At 39.8% G+C, this 22,036-nt stretch overlaps 1 protein-coding gene across 1 annotated transcript in view; it reads right to left on the reverse strand.

Annotated features, from left to right (window-relative positions):
- Positions 1-5,550: 5,550 nt before the first annotated feature.
- The window catches only part of PTPN14 (protein tyrosine phosphatase, non-receptor type 14), a 40,023-nt gene continuing 23,537 nt past the window's right edge, over positions 5,551-22,036 (reverse strand). Inside the window, exons 12-17 of the mRNA XM_009076932.1 lie at positions 19,304-19,447; positions 18,051-18,269; positions 13,813-13,941; positions 12,686-12,920; positions 10,551-10,714; positions 5,551-6,031 (exon numbers count right to left, since the gene is read on the reverse strand). Of these exons, the coding sequence (XP_009075180.1) occupies positions 5,903-6,031; positions 10,551-10,714; positions 12,686-12,920; positions 13,813-13,941; positions 18,051-18,269; positions 19,304-19,447 (1,020 nt within the window). The 3' untranslated portion in view covers positions 5,551-5,902. The remainder of the gene's footprint in view (positions 6,032-10,550; positions 10,715-12,685; positions 12,921-13,812; positions 13,942-18,050; positions 18,270-19,303; positions 19,448-22,036) is intronic.

A 22,036-nucleotide genomic window follows, 5' to 3' on the forward strand; every position in this document is an offset into this window, starting at 1 on the left:
TCAGTTTAACATGGGAAACCAAGTCAAGTATGGTAGGTGCAAATACAAAATCTTAAGATGGTACAAACAGAACACATGCATAGTTTTCCTTGAAAAAAACCTGTTTATTGTATACTGTGAATATGAAGGACAGCCTTACCAAAAACCTTAGTGACTGAAAACATTCTCATATTTGCAAAAGCATATAAAGAAACTATTTACACAAAGGCAGTGAAAGGGGTAAAAAATTATTGCAGTCAATTAATGCTGAATAGAACTTTATAAAAAGAGAAAGAAAAGAAACAGTGCAAAAATACTGTCAAAAGTAATCAGTTCTATACATAAGATAAAACTGACAAGCATAAGCTTATGTACTGATATGAATAATACATTAGAATATAAAATAGCATGCATAGATTTTGTTTTTTTAAAGGCTTTCAATAGCATAGAATAGTTCTGCTCTTCAGCCCTAACAGGAGGGAGTGAGGGGCAGGAAGGGCACGTAACTGTTGTCTCATTTCTCTACAAAATGTGTACATACAATGAGGTGGTGAGATTCAGATCACTGTTTTGTGCTAAACTGTCATGTACAGAATTACAGAACAAATAAAACAGAAGCATCAAAATACTGAAGTAAAACAGGACAGTAAAATCCAGTGACCTAAAAATTAAACATGTTATTTCATTTAACATGTTCCACACAAATACATATGGGAATATTACAGTCATCTGCATATGTAAACTTTTTTCCTTTGTAAAATAACCAAAGAAAGGTACTTTACTAGTGAGGAAAACATGTTTTCCATATGGAGCAATCTCAAAGGATAAATATCCTATTAACAGTGTTTCTGGCACTAAAGATTTGCTTTATTTTAAAGACTGAGTAGCAGCAAGAAAATACATTTATTTAACATACACAGAAAGGAAGTTCTTATACATGACATCTACAATTAAGCTGTAGAACTCACCAGCACAGGACATTGTGAAGGCCAGAGGAATAAATGGCTTCTAAAGAAAAGGTTATGCAATTCATGGAAGATGAATCCATCAGTAGTTACTAAACACAGTGAGCAGGATACAACTTTGGCCTCAGGAAGCCCCTAAAGGACTGGCTGCCAGGTGCACTAGAGGGGCTGAGCACCCTTTTCTAGATATATTTGTCTTTCTTCCTTAAGTGTCCACTACCAGCCACTAAGTCAGGGTGTGCCCTCCAACTGGCCATAAAAGTAGTTTGTGTGAAGCTTTCCTCTTTTATGCCTGTCAGCCCAACCAGAGAGCACTGTCCCTGAAATACCTGGAGCAGAGTATCTGTCCAACCACTGAGTCCTTACCCAGGTGATTTGGAAGAGTAAAACTGTTAAGCACTCTATTAATTTCAGAGATCAGCTGCAGTATTAGTACTCCCCTTGCTGTTAAATAGCACTGGATTCTCCAGTGTGAGCTGCTGTTTTATCACTGATTGCCAGTTCACTTGCCAAAGGCAAAGTCCTGCTGGTGTAGGACATGGGAAACTTGTGGTGAAGATGCACACAAAGCACAGGCAACAAAACTTCAAAGAAATGCCAGCCAGACAATAGCTATGAGGAACCAATGGAACTGTAATCTAAGATACTCTAAGAACACTGACAAAATATCTTTACATTAAATATCTATATAAACACTGCTACTTTTGACCCATGCACTGTTTTGTTTCACAATCTAACAAAAGTTTATTTATGGTTAATACCTCCATCTTCTGTTGTTTGCCCCACAGCCTAAGCAGCCAGCTGTTCCCTTCCTCAAATCACAATCCCTGAAAGCAGCTGCATGTATAATGTCCTCTCTAAAGACTCAAGTGGCAGCTATAGTTCCCATAGCACCAGATTCTACAAGAAAACCTCTCTAGAAAGCTAAGCATGAGCTGGTGACAGTTGCCTTTGGGGCTCTGGACATGCAGCCCTTTCTTCTACTGACATTGAAACTCATCCCCAAACTCCATATGACCTGAAGTATACATCAGCAGATTTATATTAATTTTTGTAGAAGAGTGGTTAAATGCTATTTTCATACAGTCCTTCCTTTCATGGTCGGTTCAGGTATTTGCTCCTGCAATATGATGCAGCTTTTATTTCCTGCAGTAGGTGCCACCCTAGCTTTTTTCCCCTATAGATTTGTGTACTATATCCAAGTATAAGATTGGCCATTAGCATTTAGAGTTGCTTGGGGACTACACAGGCATAGCAGGTATTGGATCAAAAAATGTCTTAGCTTGCAATGACCATCCCTATTGAAGCACTTAGGTTGGAAAAGAATGACTAGTCTATGTTTTGTCATTTGCATTTCTGCTTGTTTACAAGAAAGTAATTAAAAAACCTCTCAGCTTTTGAAATCATGCAAATATTTAATAATATTTGTAGTTGAGGCAGCTGATTTAAGTGGAATAGAAAGATCCTTCAATGTACTTCAGGTGTTAGCAGTGGGTTGAATAAATTCTCACAGATGTGTGTCCTGACAGCTGAAATTAGTTTAGAGACAAGTTATTTCTGATAAGGTCCCTGTATACCTATAAAGGAAAATGTTTGTGGGAACAATCTTCATCTTTTCTTACATAGTCAAGGACAAAAGGTGCCAAAACAGGCCTTTGTAGGATCTGGAACAAGTAGAAGCTGAGCAGCTAATGTCCACCATCCTGGAGGACAGAAACAGGATGCCCACAGCATTGAGCAGCATCAGAGTTCAGCTGCCATCTCTCCCATCCCCAATAGAACAATATTAGGCATGAAATGGTCAGACCATAAGTTTAACCAAAAAATTATGCCAGCACCTCGATAGTGTCATTGGTAAGAGTTTAAAGGGAAAAACCCCCAAAGGGTATTAAATAGAGATGAAGAGTGCACAAAAAGGAAAACAGACACGATGGATTCCTGAGCCAGACTTACTCATCCACTGCAAGTTTATCAGGGAGCATAGTCTAAACATGCCAGCCTGCAACATGGGTGCTCTGGGAGAAGACTGCCTGTGTCAAACTTGTTAGGTGCAGCTCCATTCATTGATGCATCTTTGTGAGATTTTCAATCCTGACTTTACTCCAAATGGATGAAACTGATCTCTTAGAACCTGCTCACTGTCCTGCTTTGATGTAAGAAAAAAACATGTAACAGAACATACAGTAATTCCAAACTGACCTTTCCTCCCTAAGGGCTCTGCTCTTGAAAAGTCTGTGGGACAGAAACTAAACAGCACTGTTGCTTTAAGTCTCATGTGTTTGTTCCTGCTGTGACTAATGAAATTGGATGCAAAATGCATTTTCCTGTCACTCCCTAAAGGTTAGGAAATACTGCCCAAGCAATTTCAGCCCGATAAAACTACAACAGGTTCAAAGTCAGAAGGTTCATTTTTCCCTTACAAAACTGTATCACATTTCAACCATAAAACATCGGCAATCTGAGAGTCGGTTGCAAGCTGGGGTGGAAAGGAACCTCTGAAGACGTGCACCAGACCAATTCACTTATGATATTAGCAGATCTAGTCAAGATAAAATCTAGCAAGGAAAAATACATTGAAGTCAGATGAAAGGAAAAGTTTAAAACTACCATTCTTTGACAATGAAAGGGAAAAAATGAGTCAGTCACATTGGCCTCTATCTACCATACCAACCACATTAGGAGTTAATTGGAAATGACTGTTTACTACATGGCCACTTATTTGGCTCATTAATAGGCACTGACTTAATTTAGAAAGGATTTTTGGTGCCTTTTTCTAATTAGTATTTTTCTAAGACACCTATAACGCATCTTTGCATAAAAACCATTTGCTTAATTTTCTTCCCTTCAAACACAGCTCTTTACACTCTCTTACGTAATTACTTGTCTGTGCTCACTGTAGAAGCAGTACACATTTCAGCCAAGAGCAGCTGAATAATAAGACATAGGAACAGATTCTTTTCCCTCCTGATTTTCTACTTCTCACATCCAAGTGGAGCAATGGGACTTGACAGCTCTGAGTTCAAACTTAATTCATCATTAGGAAATTATTCAAAAAGTTATAACGAGATAACTAATTTAATACACTTTGCTTCAAGGTTTATTCCTTGGCTTTTTTCCCAGATATAAAGCATCTCTGTGCAATTATCATGCAGATGCTGCTGAAAAGACTTTAAATGGTTGCTGCTAATTTAACAAGAGATATGTTGGCACTGGCAGAAGAAATTAGAGGAAAACTGAAGTTGACTGAAAACTCAACTGATCCCTGAAAGGAACACGGTCGAGGTATTACAGCAAAATAACTCCTCTCCATTTATTGGTAGCTAGAAGTTTTCACCACAGTCCTTGTCACATTGTTGGGCCTGTATTGCACAGTACCTAATCAACATGGCACAGTTTTAAACACATTTAAGAAACATTCTGGTTCAGAGCCTTAGCTTGAGCTCCCACTGATTTTAGGGAAAGGTAGGTGTGTAGGTCCCTTCAGTGCTGACATGGAGAGTGCTTGTAGCCTTAGCCTCTTGTACATTAACCAGGGTTTGAGGGTCAGGATGCAGCCAAAAAGCAACAATGGGACTGAAATATTAAGTGTATCTGGGAAAGGAACACCAAGAAAGATAATTTCATTATGGTGGAGTAACCACATTGCATCACGTGCCCTGAAAGGCTGTGAAATCTTCACCCCTGAAAATTCTGAAATTGGAAGTGACCCTGGGCAAGCCTATCCAAGTCTAAAGTTAGCAGTGGGGTGAGCAGGGCTGGGACCAGAGACCTCCAAGGCTCCTCTCCAGCCTGATCCCTTCTCCACCCATTGGATGGTAGTTCTTTACATGCCAAAACTAAAGCAACTGGAGATACCTAATTTGAATGAGATTGCTTTTCTACAGGAGGTGAGCTTCAAGGCAACAGTACTTTCAGTGTAATTCATGAGAAGGTGCTTGGTTTGATTTTTACTGTGCAAGTCACTGCGCTCTGGAAAAGATTGCCCAGAGAGGCTGTGGATTCTCCCTCACTGGAAGTATTCAAGAACTGTCTGGACACAATCCTGTGCCATGTGCTCTGGCCCTGTTTGAGCAGGGAGTTTGGACCAGATAACCCACTATGATCCCTTCCAACCTGACTGATTCTATGATTCTGTGATTTATTTTTTTCAGATGCATTTGGTTGAAAATCCTCTGCTATTCTACTCTCAGTCCAGCACAGTTATTAGAAATACTCATCCACTGACTTCAGCCTGCTGTGGGTCACTGCATTTCACACTACACTGCTTCTTATGAATCCCTTCAAGGGCTGCACACAGTAGCAAAGACCTCATTTAAAAGATCCAATATTGATTATTTCAAGGACTAATCTAAAACCATAATTCTTGTGAAAATTGAACAGTTTAGCACCCAAAACACTCTGTCCTGACAATGTCCTGTGTTTGAGCCCTCTGTAGTGTGCCCAGCTGCGTGTGTAGAAGCTCAGGTCTCTGTGCTGTGTTCCCTCAGCTTCCACTCATACAGAGCTGTAGCTGACATCTAGCAGGTCTTGGTTTTTTTGTCATGAAAGCCATCTGCCTGGGTCCAGAACATTCTTATGTGAGAAAAATCCCACTGCCAAATAACCATTCCTTTCAGAAGCTGTGTAGCAAAATAAAAGCCAGTAAACTACCTTTACAGAGGATTGCTTTCCTTACAGACACGTTACAATGCAGACCAGTCATGTAAAATGTGGTTCACTTTGAAGGTCACTACAAGTTTTATGAGTTATTAAAGTAATTCAAAAGTTATTCCAAGAAAAATAAATTATATCTTGTATAAAATAATCCTTGGGAGACTAGTAAGGAACAATCATTCCTTACTTTCAAGACAACTTTAAAAAGTGCAATATATGCACACAGTGTTGTCAAGGCAGTTCCCCTTGTTCATCAGTAAGGTTCAGTCAGATCCACAAAGCTGGGTCTGGGATGTTTGAAAAGATTAAATAAGTCTGGAGTTTTGCAGGAATTGTATGAGCACTTGATAGACAAACTTGTACTGGGCTATGGTCTGGATCATAAACATTCTCTGTTCCCGCAGGTGTCTCAGCATCACAGGAACATCCATTTTCTGTAAAGCAAGGGGAAAGAAAAAAGCATAAGTATGTAGGTTCATTAAATCAAACAATTATTGTCTCATATCAGTTAGCTGACACAGGGAATTACAGTGTAGTTATATAATGTAATGCATTATAAGTACCTGTACTGAAATACTACATTTTTTTTTCACCAAGTTTTGTTTCAAGGAACATAGATAGCTGAAGACTTGTCTTCCAGTTGTGCACCACCAATTACCTCTCAGTGGATCATCAGGTGAACACTCTAACAAAGGGCTGCTTCATTTTAGAGTTTTTTTCTGCTTCAATATACCTAATTTTCTACTCAGTAAAATAAACCAAATATATTGTAGTATCTCAGGTCAAAGGCTGGATGTATCACGAAGGTCTAGTACAAAACTTACAACAACAGCTGAGATTACATAGCCCAGTTCAGACTCCACCCCTGAGTGCATCAGCAAACCTCATGGCCACTTGTTTGATCCACAGTCAAACTTATTCAGAGAGGGAGGATCTGAGCGATTTTTCAAATGGCAAAGAGGCATCAGGATCATAAGAACAGAGGTTCCTTGGACAAAATTAAAAATGCAGACAAATATACTGATCCTTTCACTAAAAAGGAAGAGAACTCATTGTCAACAAAAGATCCAGAAACTCCAATACTTGACCTCCCACAGCCAAGTCTATATTAATAAGTAACACTAGAGGAGAAATACACCCGTAAAGTGAAACAAGGGCCCAGTATCCACAATACGTGTTTTGCAGACTTGAGGTCAGCATTGGTCTGTTGCCATCTACTGAGCAGCCACTAGCAGCTGGGACACATTAGGTCTTCTCCAAGAAGGCATCTTCCAACTTAGTTTCATCCAAAAGAAATTCACTCCCATGCCCTCAAAATGCTCTGCAGCAGGAAGTAAAGTACAGTAAGTAGGCATAGGTAAGGAGATCCCTGTGGAAATACATCCCTAAGCCCATGAGCACACTGGGGCACAGGTACCTTGTAACGGTTTGAACTCAGATGAGTTGCATGAAAACAGAGGTCCATGAGGTAAAACATTAGAAATCACTGCAAATTTCATTTGGTGTTATCATCTAAGCTCTGGCATTTAGGGAACAAAAATCCTATGATGTTATTGTGTTTTATCTGTTACAACAGGTACTCAAGGAATTTATAAGTCATTGAGCCATGAGGCTCAGCCTGCCAGGCTCAAATTCAAACATGTGTAATACGACCCAAGATGAGGAACACAAATTTTCTATGGCAGTAATAAATGCAAGCACTAAGATACGTGCTAGTTTTAAGGAAGCTCTTAAGCAGTTCAAGATACAAAACTGCAGAACAGCTACTCTTATCAGGCAACACAAACTCCACTTTGTAATGCCAGTTTGCCATTAGAGAAACACAAATAGGAACCTAATGAGTCTTTTGAGTGAGATGAGAAATGTTACAAGCATAATGCCTGGATAAATGCACTGAGAAACAAATTAAGATTGCTGCTAACCCTTGGAGGCCCAACTGAGCATGGAATCTGCTTCCAGGCATATGGGAAGTTTCCTGGAAAGTTTAAAATAAAAGTCATGCTGCATATCCATTTCTGTCCATATATATAAAACTCAGAATCTCCATTCCATGTAAACAAGTCTTAACTCATAGGCTATCACTTTCTGAAAACAAGGCCAAATATTCTGCCACATACCCCAACAAGCTGTTATAAAATAACGTCACTGAAGAGTCAACAAGTGTAAAGATTTGTGATGAGTAATGTCATATTATTACCAAACAGGTGCAAAGAAAAACACAAACTCTTTCCAGCTAACTTGTCTAACTTAGAGAAAGTTAGCCCAGAAAGTCCTGTGGATTCAGATGCTTCTGAAAGCCATGTGGTCCTTGCTCAGCAGTCATGTGGAACCTGATCTCACCTGAACAACTGCAACAAAAATGCAAGCCAGCTTCGACCTGCACACCATGTTCCTCTCTCAGCAGTTTGGTGCTTGACAGCTCTTTGATTTTTAGTGGACATGGAGTGAGCCATGCACCTCCTCAGAATGGAGATGCCTTTGCCTCATCTCAGAAATGAAAGAAAACCCCATCCTGCCTATCCAGCCTCACTATTTATAGTCAACTTAGCATTTGACTCCAGGTAAGCAGAATCCTTAAACTCACCTTCACCACAACGTACATGTCAAAAACAGAAAAAGACTTGCTATGCTTTGCTAAGCTGGCACTTGCAAACAGAACAAATAAAACTGCTACTCAGTTGACTCTCAAGCCAAAAGGCCTCCCCTATGAAAACATGCTGCAGCTGCAATCATGAGTTAATGTCCCAATGCCAAGTCTGAACTAAAAGTTGATAGAGCAGGATCTCAATTACTTTCTTGTACTACATGTCTACAGCAGTAAGGATGTAATGATGTGACATTTACTTGATATGCAGCAGTTACTGAAATTCTATCCCTGCAATGAGATACACAGCTTTAGACTCAACCAGCCGTTGCCCAGAAGCCGGTGACTGAAGCTGTATAGAATTTGATTAAACATGGATTTTTACTAAACCTGAAACCTCAAACTCAGGAGTTCTGGTTTTTGTTCCAGCACTGCTGCAGACTTTCCAAGATGGTCTGTATCAAGATTTTCAACCTCACTCCCTGTTTTCCTTCACTGCAAGATGTTAATACATCTACTTACTGGGACACTTCTGAGGAACTCAACCAATTCCTAAGACTAAAATAGTTTAAATCATGAGTAATTTTATTTCAGATAAAACCCCAATTAATCCTAATTCAAAATCAACAAAAACTGCTTCATGAAAAGAAACCAACTCTATGCAGAATGCAGTATTTGTCACAAACTTAAAACATACTATTAAGATTTTTCATTAGGTTTTAACAAACCAGAAACATTAATTTAGTACAATCTAGAGCAGCAAAGCCCTTAAGGAAAACTGTATTTAATATTAATGATGATTTTCACTATTAATCATGACAAAAGAATGCTTTAATTAAGGGACATCAGAGAAATCCCTTATTATTGAACACTGCCATCAGGTCCTAGTGAAACTGGTGAAAATTCTTATGAATTATGTCAAGGCTCATCCCCATACTTAGATGTTGAGGTACTGCCTTTATCTTCACTTGCTACTCAGCTATTGTTTGCTAAATGAGTGACTTCTGTAACCACAGACAAACCGAGGTGGCCAGACCATGCTGACCACCCTCAGTTTTTGTTTCTGTGGACATACAGAGTTTACTATAAAGCAGACACAGCTACACTGGTGCTTGCAAGCAATTCAGGGATGGCTCTTGTAACTCTCCAGCTTTCCTCTAGTGTGCAGAAATGTCATGGCTGCTGCATGAACAACAGAAACAGTCACTTCCAGGTGCCAGTGTGTAAGGGAAGTCAAGCAGGCACAAGAGTTGGAGCCATTGCCTCACACAGGAGCAGTTGCTGAGCAGTAGTCAGCACAGAACAGCTCCAAAATTCCCAAAGCACATACCTGTGGGCCCTTGCTTGTCCAGGCCATCTCCTTCTTTCCCTTCCTCCCCCACCTGCCTCCCCCACGAATAAAAAGCAAAGGAAAAAAAGTGTAAATTGTGACATAGATCTACAGGACAGCTTCATCTCTAGTAAGGCCCAAGCAGAGGTGGAGAAGGTTTGTCTCAGCTGAACTGAGCCCAGGATTTCTAGCAGTTTCGTAACTACAGAATGACAAGTGCTGGAGCCTTCAGTCTTCCCTGAACTCATCCAGCAGCTGATTATTGGGAGGGGCAGATGATATATGTCTATTTGCCACTCTTGCTGTAATTCTTATTTGTCTGTACAAGTGGTCTTTGAGCAGTTTCTGTGACAAGAGAAATCCCCAGTTTCCATAGCTGACGTGTTAAAACTGTGTGGCATGTTGTTAGTCAAGATGCAATGTTCTGCCTGGACAGTTCCCCAGTGATGTAAGTGTGAAAAGCAAGTTGCTATACATGGTTACTCCACTGGTGCTCTTATTCTTAACCCCAGACCGTATTACTTGTAATACCAGCAGCAAATCCTGAAGCTCTATTCCCCAACATACATCCACCTTATTTTTATGACACAGTTAAGTTTTGCTCCAGATGAGATTACAGTCCATACAAGAGAGAGGAAGGAGTCCAAGGAGCAAATTTAGAGACCAGAAAACTTTAGTTAAAAGAGCAAGGACATTATTCTCTAGCTTCTCTCAGGTAGTAAGGACTTATAAACATGCTGCCTCTAGATTTTTAATTAAACACAAGTATGAAAAAAATTAAACTCTGAAAAGAGAGAAGAAAGCCCTAATTTTGAATGCATTAAAGTAATCTTAATAAAAAATGCAGAATATCTAACTAAACAGAAAGCTACAACAAGTAACCTGCCATGGGAAATCTGCCTGTTGCATTTAAGGCCCTTGTCCTGCTCACTAAGGTAGTAGAAAGCACTTCAATACCTTTTAATTTCAACTTCAGAAAGGTAGCAAGTTAGACAAGGAACAAGCTCAGGATTTGTCCTGAAAAAAGAAGCTGACTTACTTCATTATGCTCCAAGCAGCCAATCATCAGTTCTGTTAGAATAACCACTCCAGTCCTTCCTACCCCTGCGCTGCAGTGGACCACGATGGGAGGGTTGCAGGTGTTGCTGCTGTCCAACACACTGTTAGTGTGGCGACGCACCGACTGTATCTCCTCCAAGTAAGCTGCAAGAGAAAATGCAGGCAAGGTTGCAGACATCTCTATGTCTAAATGTAAAAACTGGGGGGATAAAGAAGCATGTGGAAAAGTCATTCTTTGTCAAAGTGGCAATAAATTACATATTTTACAACATACTAATGATTTTGGCCAGGGTGCGTTGTACAGCATTGCATCCAGCAAGTACCAGCTGGGTGTCAATTATTACTTGGGAGCCTGCTCCTTTAAATTAAATAGTTCTCTTAAAAAATTAAATTCTATTTTCCCCTTTGCAAATCTCCAGGTCCCCAGAGCAGATGATTCTAGACATTACTTACAACAATTCCTGCTATTAACAGGCTGGGATCAAAACAACAACTAAGACTCACTGAAACCTGCCAAAGCCAGTATCAGATGGGAAGTGACCACCCATCTGCCCTGTATCCTCCTCCCTTCATTCTCCTTTCTAGAGTGCAACAGAATCTCACTCACCTCTCTGCTCAGGGTTTGTTTCTCAACAGCTATAAGCCCTTCTGGGAGCTCACTGCCTTTGCTTTCCCTGAAGCCATTTCTAGAAAGCACATGACTCAAGAACAGTTGTCTTGTGTGGCTGTCCTACTGTTGTTCAACACATTCTCCTGTCAAACCACACTGAGAACTTTATGTACTGGAAGCTCACTTAGCTTCTCAGCAGTCAGAGTGGGAAGTGAGACCTGAGCTGAACTCTCCTGCTCTGATTCTTCGTATCATGGCACTGCAGCCTGAACTGTCCTTTCACCACTGGCAGGCTGCAGCTGAAGGCTTACCAACATCAGAAACGTTGCATTTTAATGTACACAGTGAAATGGGACTGTACATAATAGCAAACAATGGGAGAGAGGAAGTGGGGACAATCAGGTTCCAATTAATACCATGTCCAGCCACAGCTACAGGGGTTAGTAGGAAAAACAAAGTATGAAACAAACTAGGAATTGGGCAATCACTTTTCCTTGAAGACAGATCCCTTGGCACTCCTTTGCTGAAGAAAAAAATCTCATTTTTAATTTTCTGCCCTGGTGACAGAACTGAGAAAATGACATGCTATTTACACTGAGCTTGTACCATGCAAAGGAGAATGGGTCACTAAAGGAGTGTAGCTGTGTCAAGACTGAAGGGGAACTAATGGCCTTGCTGAAAGAGGACTCAGCTGCCACAGAGCTATGCTGCTGCAGCTGCAAAGCTTTCAGGAACTTAGAGGGCAGGCATCTCCAACACACCAGTACAGCATGTACAGATTCCTTCAGTGGTAATTTAAAGATCTCTGCATCATTCTGCACTGTAGTGCCAGATATGTGGCCTTGGTTAAATAATGGTTGAACTCCTGTTACTTAATATGGGAGTGTTTATTACTTGGTAAGAAGCAGGAAGTGTTATGAACACATTACAGATGAATATAATGGCTGTATTTCAGAAATGCATGAAGCAGTACCATATGTAATTGGGAAGGCCCTTAAGCATTGCCTGAGTGCATGTGTTTCAAAGAGTGGCAGGGAGCTCAGACTTACTGCACATGTGGTAGAGCCCTCTGCTCTTTTGCAACAAGAAAAACTGGAGCAGTTGTGCCTTACTTCACCAACAACTGCTTCTCTCTCACCCAGACCTCTCCAACCACATGTGTGTGCAGCCTAGCATCTCCTGCACTCATTAGGGTAGCTGGGAAGTGGCGATAACTTACCCTGACAGAGCAGCTAGCAGAGGTATCCTACTATTTAAAATTTCCTGAGTCTTTCACACTGCTGCTGCCTTGGATTTTTCCTCCTGCTAATCACCTTAGCTCCTACCTCTTGAACCCAACTTTCTTTCTTCAAATCGCATAAAAGTACAATCTAGTTGAGGTCTTTATATGCCACAGCAATAGCCATTTAATAACAATCCCAGCTGTAACTAGGTAAGTGAACTGAATTCAGTGTGAGGAACCTTCTCCTTGATGTATTTTATTGTGCAAATTAAAGAAATCTTACATAAAAAGCCTTGGACTTCTTCTGGACACCCATGGTCTGGCCAGTCAGTATACTGCAAATGCCACACTGTCCTCTCTTGTCCAGAGAGAAGATGCTTGATCTTCAGACCAGTAGTTGCAAAGCAGCCAGAGTCTGTGCGGAACTTCGTTGTCACCTTGAACTTCCCATAAGTGGCTGAGCTGTGTTTAGAGCCCAGTTTAGGCCAGTAACGATGGCTCTTACTTCTTCCTCCCTCCTTAATAACAAAACAAAACACCATTAGTTCCTGCAAATATAATTCTCTACAAAAAGAGGGCATAAAACTCTGCAGATAAGCCAAGTATTCTTATTTCAAATTACTGGGAGAGCAAGGAGCACCCTACAAACTAAAGAAGATATCCGTTAAAACTTAAACCTCTCAGTCATATAATATTTCTAAGTGTAAAACTGATTGAAAAACTAACTCTTGTCTCACAGTGAAAGACAGCTACAGCCTACACCACCTTGATAAATATCCTCCTTCTGGGGAAGCCTATCCTTTAAATGGGAGGAGATCCCCTCAGCAGCTTCTAAGTATCTATTCTTGATCAGCTTTGGGAACTGGACGTGACTTGATGTGCTCTGGTACTGCCTGTGCTTGCTGAAAGCAACCAGGCATGAAGTTGAATGTGGTGTTAGTTAACAACGTGCACCAGTTTTTATAATACAGCACATAGTGGTTGGACTGTGGGGCTTCTTGTGTTTTATTTTTTTAACAAACTTTTTTACATGGACACTTGTACAGTAACAACAGCTTCTGGTCTCTCTTCAGCTGATAAGAATGACAGTATGCAGAACTGGCCTTGGATGGTGTGGAAGTCTGTGTCATGTTAACCAGGAGCAGTTCAGCACTCTCACATTCCAATGGAAACGTCTTTGTTTGACTTGGCCAAAGCAGAGAGAAGGGGGAACTTCTTGTTTCACTTTAGTGCTTGCCAAACTGAGTATCAGAAAGCTACAAAGTACAACACTAAAGCAGTTCAAGCATATTTTAAAAAGTAAGAGGAAAAAGGGATGTTGATAGAAAAAACAGGTTACTGGAGTGGGAAGTGATGGTAACAGGAGATTTGCTCACATCAGAAAGAACTGTATTCTGTGATTTCACGTACCTCTTCAGCTGTGACCATGGCTATAACATTCACCCCCTGTTCCCACACCATCTGCCAGAAGTCATGGCATGTGTGTGGCAGAGGCCCTTGGGTAGCAATGTAATGCCATTCCTCTCCACCTACAGTAACCTGGGAGAAAGGGGGAAAAAAACAACCAGTCAATGCCCAGATTCTCAGCAGTGCCTGTGCCAGAACCACCTTTGAAACAAAAGAGACTATAATGAATTCTTTACTTCTTTGTTCTTCCACTTTTGTTCAAATTTTGAACAAAAGTCATCCTTTTGATCAGGGCAAATCTGACAAAACAATCTAATGTGTTTCCTCGTCCTGTCTTGATGCCCATAAACATAAAGCTTTGACCTAAATGTTATCTATTTTTCTTGTTGTTGCATCTGGATCGTACAGACAGAAAAATAAAGTGGCTGGTTTTTTTTAGGCGCTGTTTCTGATATGGCTTAAATACAAATAAATAGCTGACTGAGTCCTCTGGGCTTTGTCACAGACCCAAGATGAAAGAAAAGCTGAGGACCAGAGGAAGTGCTTATATGCATTAAAAAGGCATCACACTGCTGCAAATTAACACATGGTAGTGCAAAAGCCTGAATGCAAATGACTTTTTGCATGACAAGGGCTAAAGGCCTCTGCTGTTTAGGACCTCCCTCAATTGTTTTCCAGTCAGACAAAAAGTAATTTATTAAACAGACTTACTACACTGGTCACTGCTGAAGATGTGGGCATGGCATCCCCAGAGGACACAGTCATACCCACACACTGTATGCACATAACACAGAGATAGATAGGCCTGTTGCCAGCTAGGCATGAGATCAAGGCATCAAGACCAGCTTCATTTCAAGTTATTCCTCCTCACTCATCTTGGGTTTTTCAGTTCAGAAGTTGCAAACTACTATAAAGGAAATTCAGCACATTAAACAGCTTTCAAATGCCATGAGAAATTTAAAATTATCCAAAGCTGTAGTCATATAAATCTATTTCCCAATATGTAACTGGTTTACCAACCACATCTCACAGAAATATTTGTGCACTTGCATAACAACATGTAATGAAATTCTTTTAAAACCATTAACACACAGCTTTACACACTATAAATTATGTGGTGCCCTGAACTGACCCGCCATTACCTCCGAGTTAGCCAGTATAAAACATAATTTCATTTATTTGACAGAAGTGGAAAATCATACTTAGACAGTTAAAAAACAAATCACTTGGGTATAAAAATTCATTGTTTTATGACATATCATTTGCTATTCATCAGGAAAGGTTTGTAAAAAACATTTTCAAAACATTTTGATTAAAAAGCCAAACTGTTTTTAAAGCTACTACATATAATTTCAAAAATATGCTTAGCAGAAAAAAGGAAAACCAAATGAACTAATTGTTTTGGAAAGTTAAAATATTTTTGCTTTTGAGGTTAAAGCCTTCTATTTCTGTGTATTAGCCCAGAGCCACTTCTCATGAAGTGATAAATCCAAGAGAAGAAGATTTACAACAGAAATGCTGACACGTCCATAAATACCAAGGTACTGGTGAAAAATGCTACAAAAAACAATCAAGAACTCTGACAGGTTTAACCATGTACTGTGCTTGAGGTATAGGTGTTGGAATACATTTTCAGAAATAGAATCAATTTATTTGTTAGCCAAACAACTGTTCATTAAGCTGAGATGCTTGGGGTTTTACACATGTAACTAACACAGTTTTTGTATGATAACAAGTTTTTCACTGCATTGGAAACTGTTTGACCCTCTATATCAGCTCCTTCTCTTATTTCATACTACACAACATTTTATTTTTGGAATGATGGTTAAAAACTGCAAGACCAATGCAAGTAGACTCCTCAAGTTCTTGTACTAGATGGGAATGAATGTAAACTGCACAGCACTAACCAGCACCTTGCACTTGGACTTGATGGTTTTGCACTTACTCATGTGCACTCATGAGTGGTGGGTAGAGTATAACTGAGCTTTTTAAGTTAATACTGACCTGAGCCAAACAGTCAGATGCAGTGCTCTTAAGAACCTTTTTGCTTAATCCATAAATTTAATTACAATTTTTTTTCTTTGGTATAGACAATGATCTTTGTATCATAACAGCAGTGGACAATGGTAAATAAGCAGAGAATTACTGTAAAACTGTGGGCCTTGCAGACTGAGCAGTGGGAGCTGGAATCCTCCTTTATCAGGATGATAAAGGAGTTTTCTTTGTCTACTGACTGCTGATCCAAATATCCAGCCTCCTGGCACATGATATGAAAGGACCATATATAGTCCGGAGGGAATGGGATGCCTGGAATGTTTACTGCATTCTAATGCCCTAACTGTGGGATATTAAAAATTAAATATTGGCCTGAAAACACAGACACACACTGTGCTACTGAGGTAAATTTCACAGATGCAATTTCACCTTCTAAGCAAAAGCACATCTGCTTGGCTTCTGCATGCACCACTAAGAGTGCAAGAGGAAAATACTGCCAAGGACATCAAAACATTGGTGTCTGTTCCTGGATGCTCTATGCATGTGAGATGTGTGTGCATCCAACACTGACACACAAGGTAAAATGTGGACTCAAAACTAGCCAGGGAAAATTCTTTTCTGGCTAGTACTGCTTTGTGAGCATAATTTAGGAATATATATTTAAATTTTTTTTTTTGCCTCCTACAAAGTAGCTGAAAAATTTTGGATTTAGAAATCGATCATCATAGCAACATCTGATTATGCTAAAACTCAGTATCTGCTACCTACCAGGCTATGCAGAAAAGTGATAAACTACCAGGATCCTGGTTCAGAAATTGTTTTGATTTGACAAGATTTGACACTGTAAGTCACAATCAAGACCAGCAAGTCTCTTCAGAAACTTTTAGAAGGCTCTTACTCAAGGAAAGTATTAATTTAACAGGATGTTTTATTCATTATTTTTGAATTATTTCCTTTTAATTTGGACTTTGACAATGAGAAAAAACAGACAGCCTTCTCTAACAGGAAGAGAATCTGTCATCTGAGGCAGAGGACTGCTATTACTTCTCTCAGGGTACAGAAAAAGCCATGACTTTGCAAATAGTACTGGAAGCTTAGAGAAAAACAAGCATCTGCAGTCGCTGCAGCATAGTTCAGTGTTAAAACTGGCCATGTTTGTAAGTAACAGTCAGATCATAAGTTATTTCTAGGTTGAACTAGCACGAAATCTGTTTTCTTGCTAAAACCGTAATTTGAACGTGGAAGTTCAATGCAGTTTGCAGTCAGAGACACAAGGATCTTATTAGCAAGGTGTGCCCATTATCAATGCATACTTTAAAAAACTTTTAAGATCAGTCAACTCTCAACATAAAAAGAATAAAGAAGGTTTTTTATATATAAAATTGCAGTATCTATGTGAGCATTAATTACTCATAACAATATATTTCGGACATGAGAAGGAATTTCTTCCCATAAAGTGTGATTAGACACTGGAATGGACTGCACAGGGAGGTGGTGGAGTCACTGTTCCTGGAGATGTTTAAGGAAAGACTGGACATGGCACTTAGTGCCATGTTCTAGTTGACATGGTGGTGTTAGGCCAGACTGGACTTGATGACCTCAGAGATCTTTTCAACCTAATTGATTCTGTGAGTTGTCTTTCCTTTGGGCATGGAACTGCATATACCGAGGTACATCCCCAAATTTTTAAAAATTGCATCTGATATGCTAATAAATAAAGTAAATAAATAAATAAATAAGTCAAAGCTTGTACAGTATTATTTTCAGGGTGCCCCAGTCAGCTGCAGGGACTGATTCTCCATGGGTTGTTGTAGTCCCCAGGTGACCTGTAAGGCTTTTGGGACTGATATATGGGAACACATACTGGCTGCCCATTTTTTAAGGGGTATGCTCCAGGCATTGGGGCTGATCTAATGCATTTTCATGAGGTTTAAGGAACATGGCATCTCTTTCAACATTAACCAATAGAGACATTCCACAACCAGCTGGCAGACGTGGGCATAAAAAAGCAAGGATGCCTCTCCAAGAGGACTTCCCAGTGTCCAGCAGTTAAATCAACTTATGCATGTTAGTTGATAAGGGACTTTAGAGATGCCCATGCTGACACAATAGTACAGTGACACATTATGACTAAGTTTCTCTTCTGGAAGTTCCAGAGTTACAGAAAATGCTGCTGTGCATCCAGAAAGGCAAACAAAGCTTCAGCACACCTTCATTTGCAAAGCAAAATTCAAGAAAGCTTTTACCTTTATGTGTGAAGCATTGATGTAGCCTGTATTATTTTCTTTGGTTGGCACCAGCTCTACTCGGTTCTCCTCGTAAGGAACAACCTCCCTGATGCGGTTGCGCTCAGTGTTTTCAGGCAAGGCAGCAGTGGTGAAGATCCCATCTGCCTTTTTCTTTGGAATCTGCTCGTATTCTGTAAACACCATCCCCTCTTCCAATTTCCTCTTCAAGATTTTGCACTAAGATGTAACAGAAAGGAACACCAATCCATTAATTCTTCTGGGAAGAACATATACCTCTAGACACATCCATCCATTCTTTGAATTTCAATATCCAGCCATAGCATTGTCTTACTTCTTTTTGCAGCTGCAGTTATCTGAGGAAACATGACACAGTCTTATTTCTACTGACTGAAACCACAAGCCAATTTTACAGTTTCACATTCCACCTCCATGTTTTTGAAGACTGACAGCACAAAAAGCAAACTTGTGCTAAATAAGTTGTTGGTTCAGTAATAATTTCAGTATGAATATGCGATTTAAACATATAAAGGTATTTGTTAAAGTATTTTAAATTTACTTTTTTTCAGGAAGAAGATCAGACTGCAAGAAGAGGCTCACATTTTCAAAATATTCCCTAACTAGCAATGCAATGGCTGTGGTTGAACCCAACCCCACACAAGTACAGGCAGAGGTTAAGTGCTGCTGTCTGCATACCAGATAACACGAGGCTGCAAATTTCTATCCAGAAACCCACAAAGATTCTTTGCAAATATGTTTTTCAAATCTTCATGGCAACAAATATTTTTGACTTCAAAATTCCATATACATGCACACACCCATGCGCAAAAACATCAGGAGGCAAACAAACTTTTTTTCCTTGACATTTAATTCCATTAGAGACATTAACTGAACTCCTTAGTTGTATCAGAACATGAAAGTATTTATGGATAAGCACTGTAGAGTTTTGCCTGATCAAGTGAAAAATGTTAGCGAAAGTGTTAGATTTGCAGTTTGAGCTTGTATGACATGGTACAGTTAGATGAAACAGAGAACAGCCTCCATTTTCACCGACTTCAGTGAGTATTCAAGACATTTAATGCTTTGCCTGCATCCAAAGAGACACCAGCATTAACCACAGACCTTTTGCGTTAATGGCTCTGAAAACTTTTAAGAGAAATTTTTTCACATTCTAAATCAAATTTTAGTATTTAGAAACTTCATGCTGCTGGGAACAAAGGGAATGAGCAACATTTCATAAGCCTCCATCTTACCCTCTCATCCATTGGCACCTTGGTGACTTCATCCTGGCTGTCCTCCGGCACTGGAACCCTAGCAACTGAGAGTCCGTTCAGTGCTGCCAACATCAAGGGCCTCTTCTGGGCCTCCAGGCCTGCCATCTTCTGCTTTTCTAGATTCTTTTGGCAAGAAAAGGCACGTTTTCATCTCTGTGTGATTATTTATAATGCCAGTAAAATGCTGGAATGTTTTTTTAATCTCCAAAATCTGCAACTCTCTGGCCAAGGAATGCAGATGATCACCATTAGCATCGTAAATTCAAATACAACCTCTATTCTTCCTGTTATTCCTCAAAGGCCTGCTCCTACATGAGCACAGAATTTTAATTTCAAAGAAGCAAACCCAGCATGTAATACAGTTTACATACCATCAAAAGACATACAAATACAATCTCGAGCATTTTCCTGCAGACATTATTCTGAATGCAGGGGACACAAAGCATCACCCTGTTATGTTAAAGTAGCACTACTGTAGCCAAGGTACCTGAGGCAAACTTTTAAAAGCAATAATTTCAATCTATTACAACAAACAATAAAACACAGGCCATTGTTTCTCTTCTGCGATGGTAATACTTAAAATGAGAAGTTTTCTGATGCACTCAGCTATTATGGTGATTCAAATCACACCCATGATATATTTTGCACTAAAAATTGAGCTCACATGTCCCAGAAACTGAACAGAACAGCAACCAGGGAGGGATATTGTTTATCATATTCATGCATTATATTATACTACGACATGGAGAACCAGAGCATGAGTTTTAAATTCATCCCGCTGCCTTCCTTATGCCACTGGGAGCTGAAGCATCAGAAAGACTATGTCCAGAAGTACCCAAATTAGGAATATTTCATTTCCTTAATGGAATTCTGCTGGATTTGGAAGGAGAGATAAACACAAGGGATGACTGGTACTTGGCACACATATGGAAGCTGTGGTCACCAGACAGGCCAAGCTCAACTCCTAGAAACACACTACTGAACCTGGTTGCCCTCAGACATATGTAGATGGCTTGATTTTTCAAAAGCCTGTGAGCTCTTCCCTCACCACTGGGTTTCTCCAGAGCACGAAGTAAAAACCAAATGAATAATGCAAAACAAAAATCCAAACTCACTCTGTTTTGTTTTCATACATTCAGAAAGCAGAAAACTGTGAGTATTTTTTCTTTGTTTGGAGATTTTGTTATTTTTTACTACTTCAAAAGGCAAAATAGAAGAAAGCCTGTGTTTAACAAATCAAGGTCATCAAATTGTCATTAATATGACACCTGATTCCTACAATAAAAGAAAGGTCTGCATGTGTAAAGGTTCCTGGTCTAGGCTGAAACCACCTTAAAAGCTTAATGCTAAGACTGCTCCTTTACATTCAAAACAACAACAAAAAAGCCCCTTTAGACCAACGTGATCTGAATGGTTATTGCAGAGGACGCATATTCAAACAACATCTAAGCTCTTTTCTCACCTTCATTTCCATCCTAAAATCATTTGTGCTCCAGCTTTTCAGCATTTTTTCTTTCCTCAGAAGATCAAAAGAGGATGTGTATGTGTGTGTGTGTATACAACTTAGTAGTTCAGGTTTGATTCCTAACCATTACATCTGTGTTAGGATCACTAGCTAAGAGGAGGCTCAGGGGTGACCTTATCATCCTCTACAACTATCTGAAAGGAGGTTGTAGTCAGGAGAGGGGCAGTTTCTTCTCTCAGGCAACTAGCAGTAAGACAAGAGGGCACAGACTCAAGCTGTGCCAGGGGTGGTTTAGGTTGGATATTAGGAAGAGATTTTTCACATAAAGTAATCAGACATTGGAATGGGCTGCCCATGAGGTGGTGGGTTCACCATTCCTGGAGGTTTTCAAGATGAGACTGGATGTGGCACTTTGTGCCATGGTCTAGTAACCATGGTAGGGTTGGACTCAATGATCTTTGAGGTCTCTTCCAACCAGATTGATTCTATGATTCTATGACACTTAAATACATTTAGAAAATGTCTCTAAATATACAGCAGTATTTAAAACTAACTAGTTATTGACCTAGTACATTACAAACTCTTCTCTGCTCTGGACCATTTAGATACCTGATAAATTAATGTGTTTCAAGGATTGCTTTTGTTTCAGACCTCAATGCTGAAAAAAAGAACTACAGCACATGTTTTGCTTTCTGTGACTGCAGTTGTACTCACAGCATGACATCAAGTACTAAGTGATAAGCACCCCTCATATTTCTGTCATTGCTCATAGCACACTGAAGCCTTTAGATACTTTTTATTCTAAATTCAATGAAAATGTAACAGGACCCTACTGCTCAAGCTAGAGTGCATTTTTAAAGAAATAAACAATCCAGATCCTTAACCACACAACCTCTCTATCTGCTGCTTCTGTATTTAGATGTCTGGATCCTACGTTACTGGCAAAACCAACAATCCATATTCTAGAGCTACCAAGGTTTTATTCAGGTAACTCTGTTACATAAAGTGGCAGGAAAGAGAATTAAAGATAATTTTAAAAAAAATCAAAGGTTCCCATTATGTTATATATTATGTGATACTTAACATCTCTACAAAGAAAGAATAAAATGCTAGCACCAAAGCACAACCTCCCACCCACCCCTGCAAACACATTTCAGACACTCAGATCTGCAGGGCCTGGATTGCTGTACAGACAGAAGGGGAGCAGGCACTGAGAGGGGCTTCGTGGTCAGCCTCCTAGTCACGTC

The sequence above is a fragment of the Acanthisitta chloris genome, unplaced genomic scaffold (genome assembly GCF_000695815.1).
Source record: "Acanthisitta chloris isolate BGI_N310 unplaced genomic scaffold, ASM69581v1 scaffold14170, whole genome shotgun sequence".
Taxonomy (NCBI): domain Eukaryota; kingdom Metazoa; phylum Chordata; class Aves; order Passeriformes; family Acanthisittidae; genus Acanthisitta; species Acanthisitta chloris.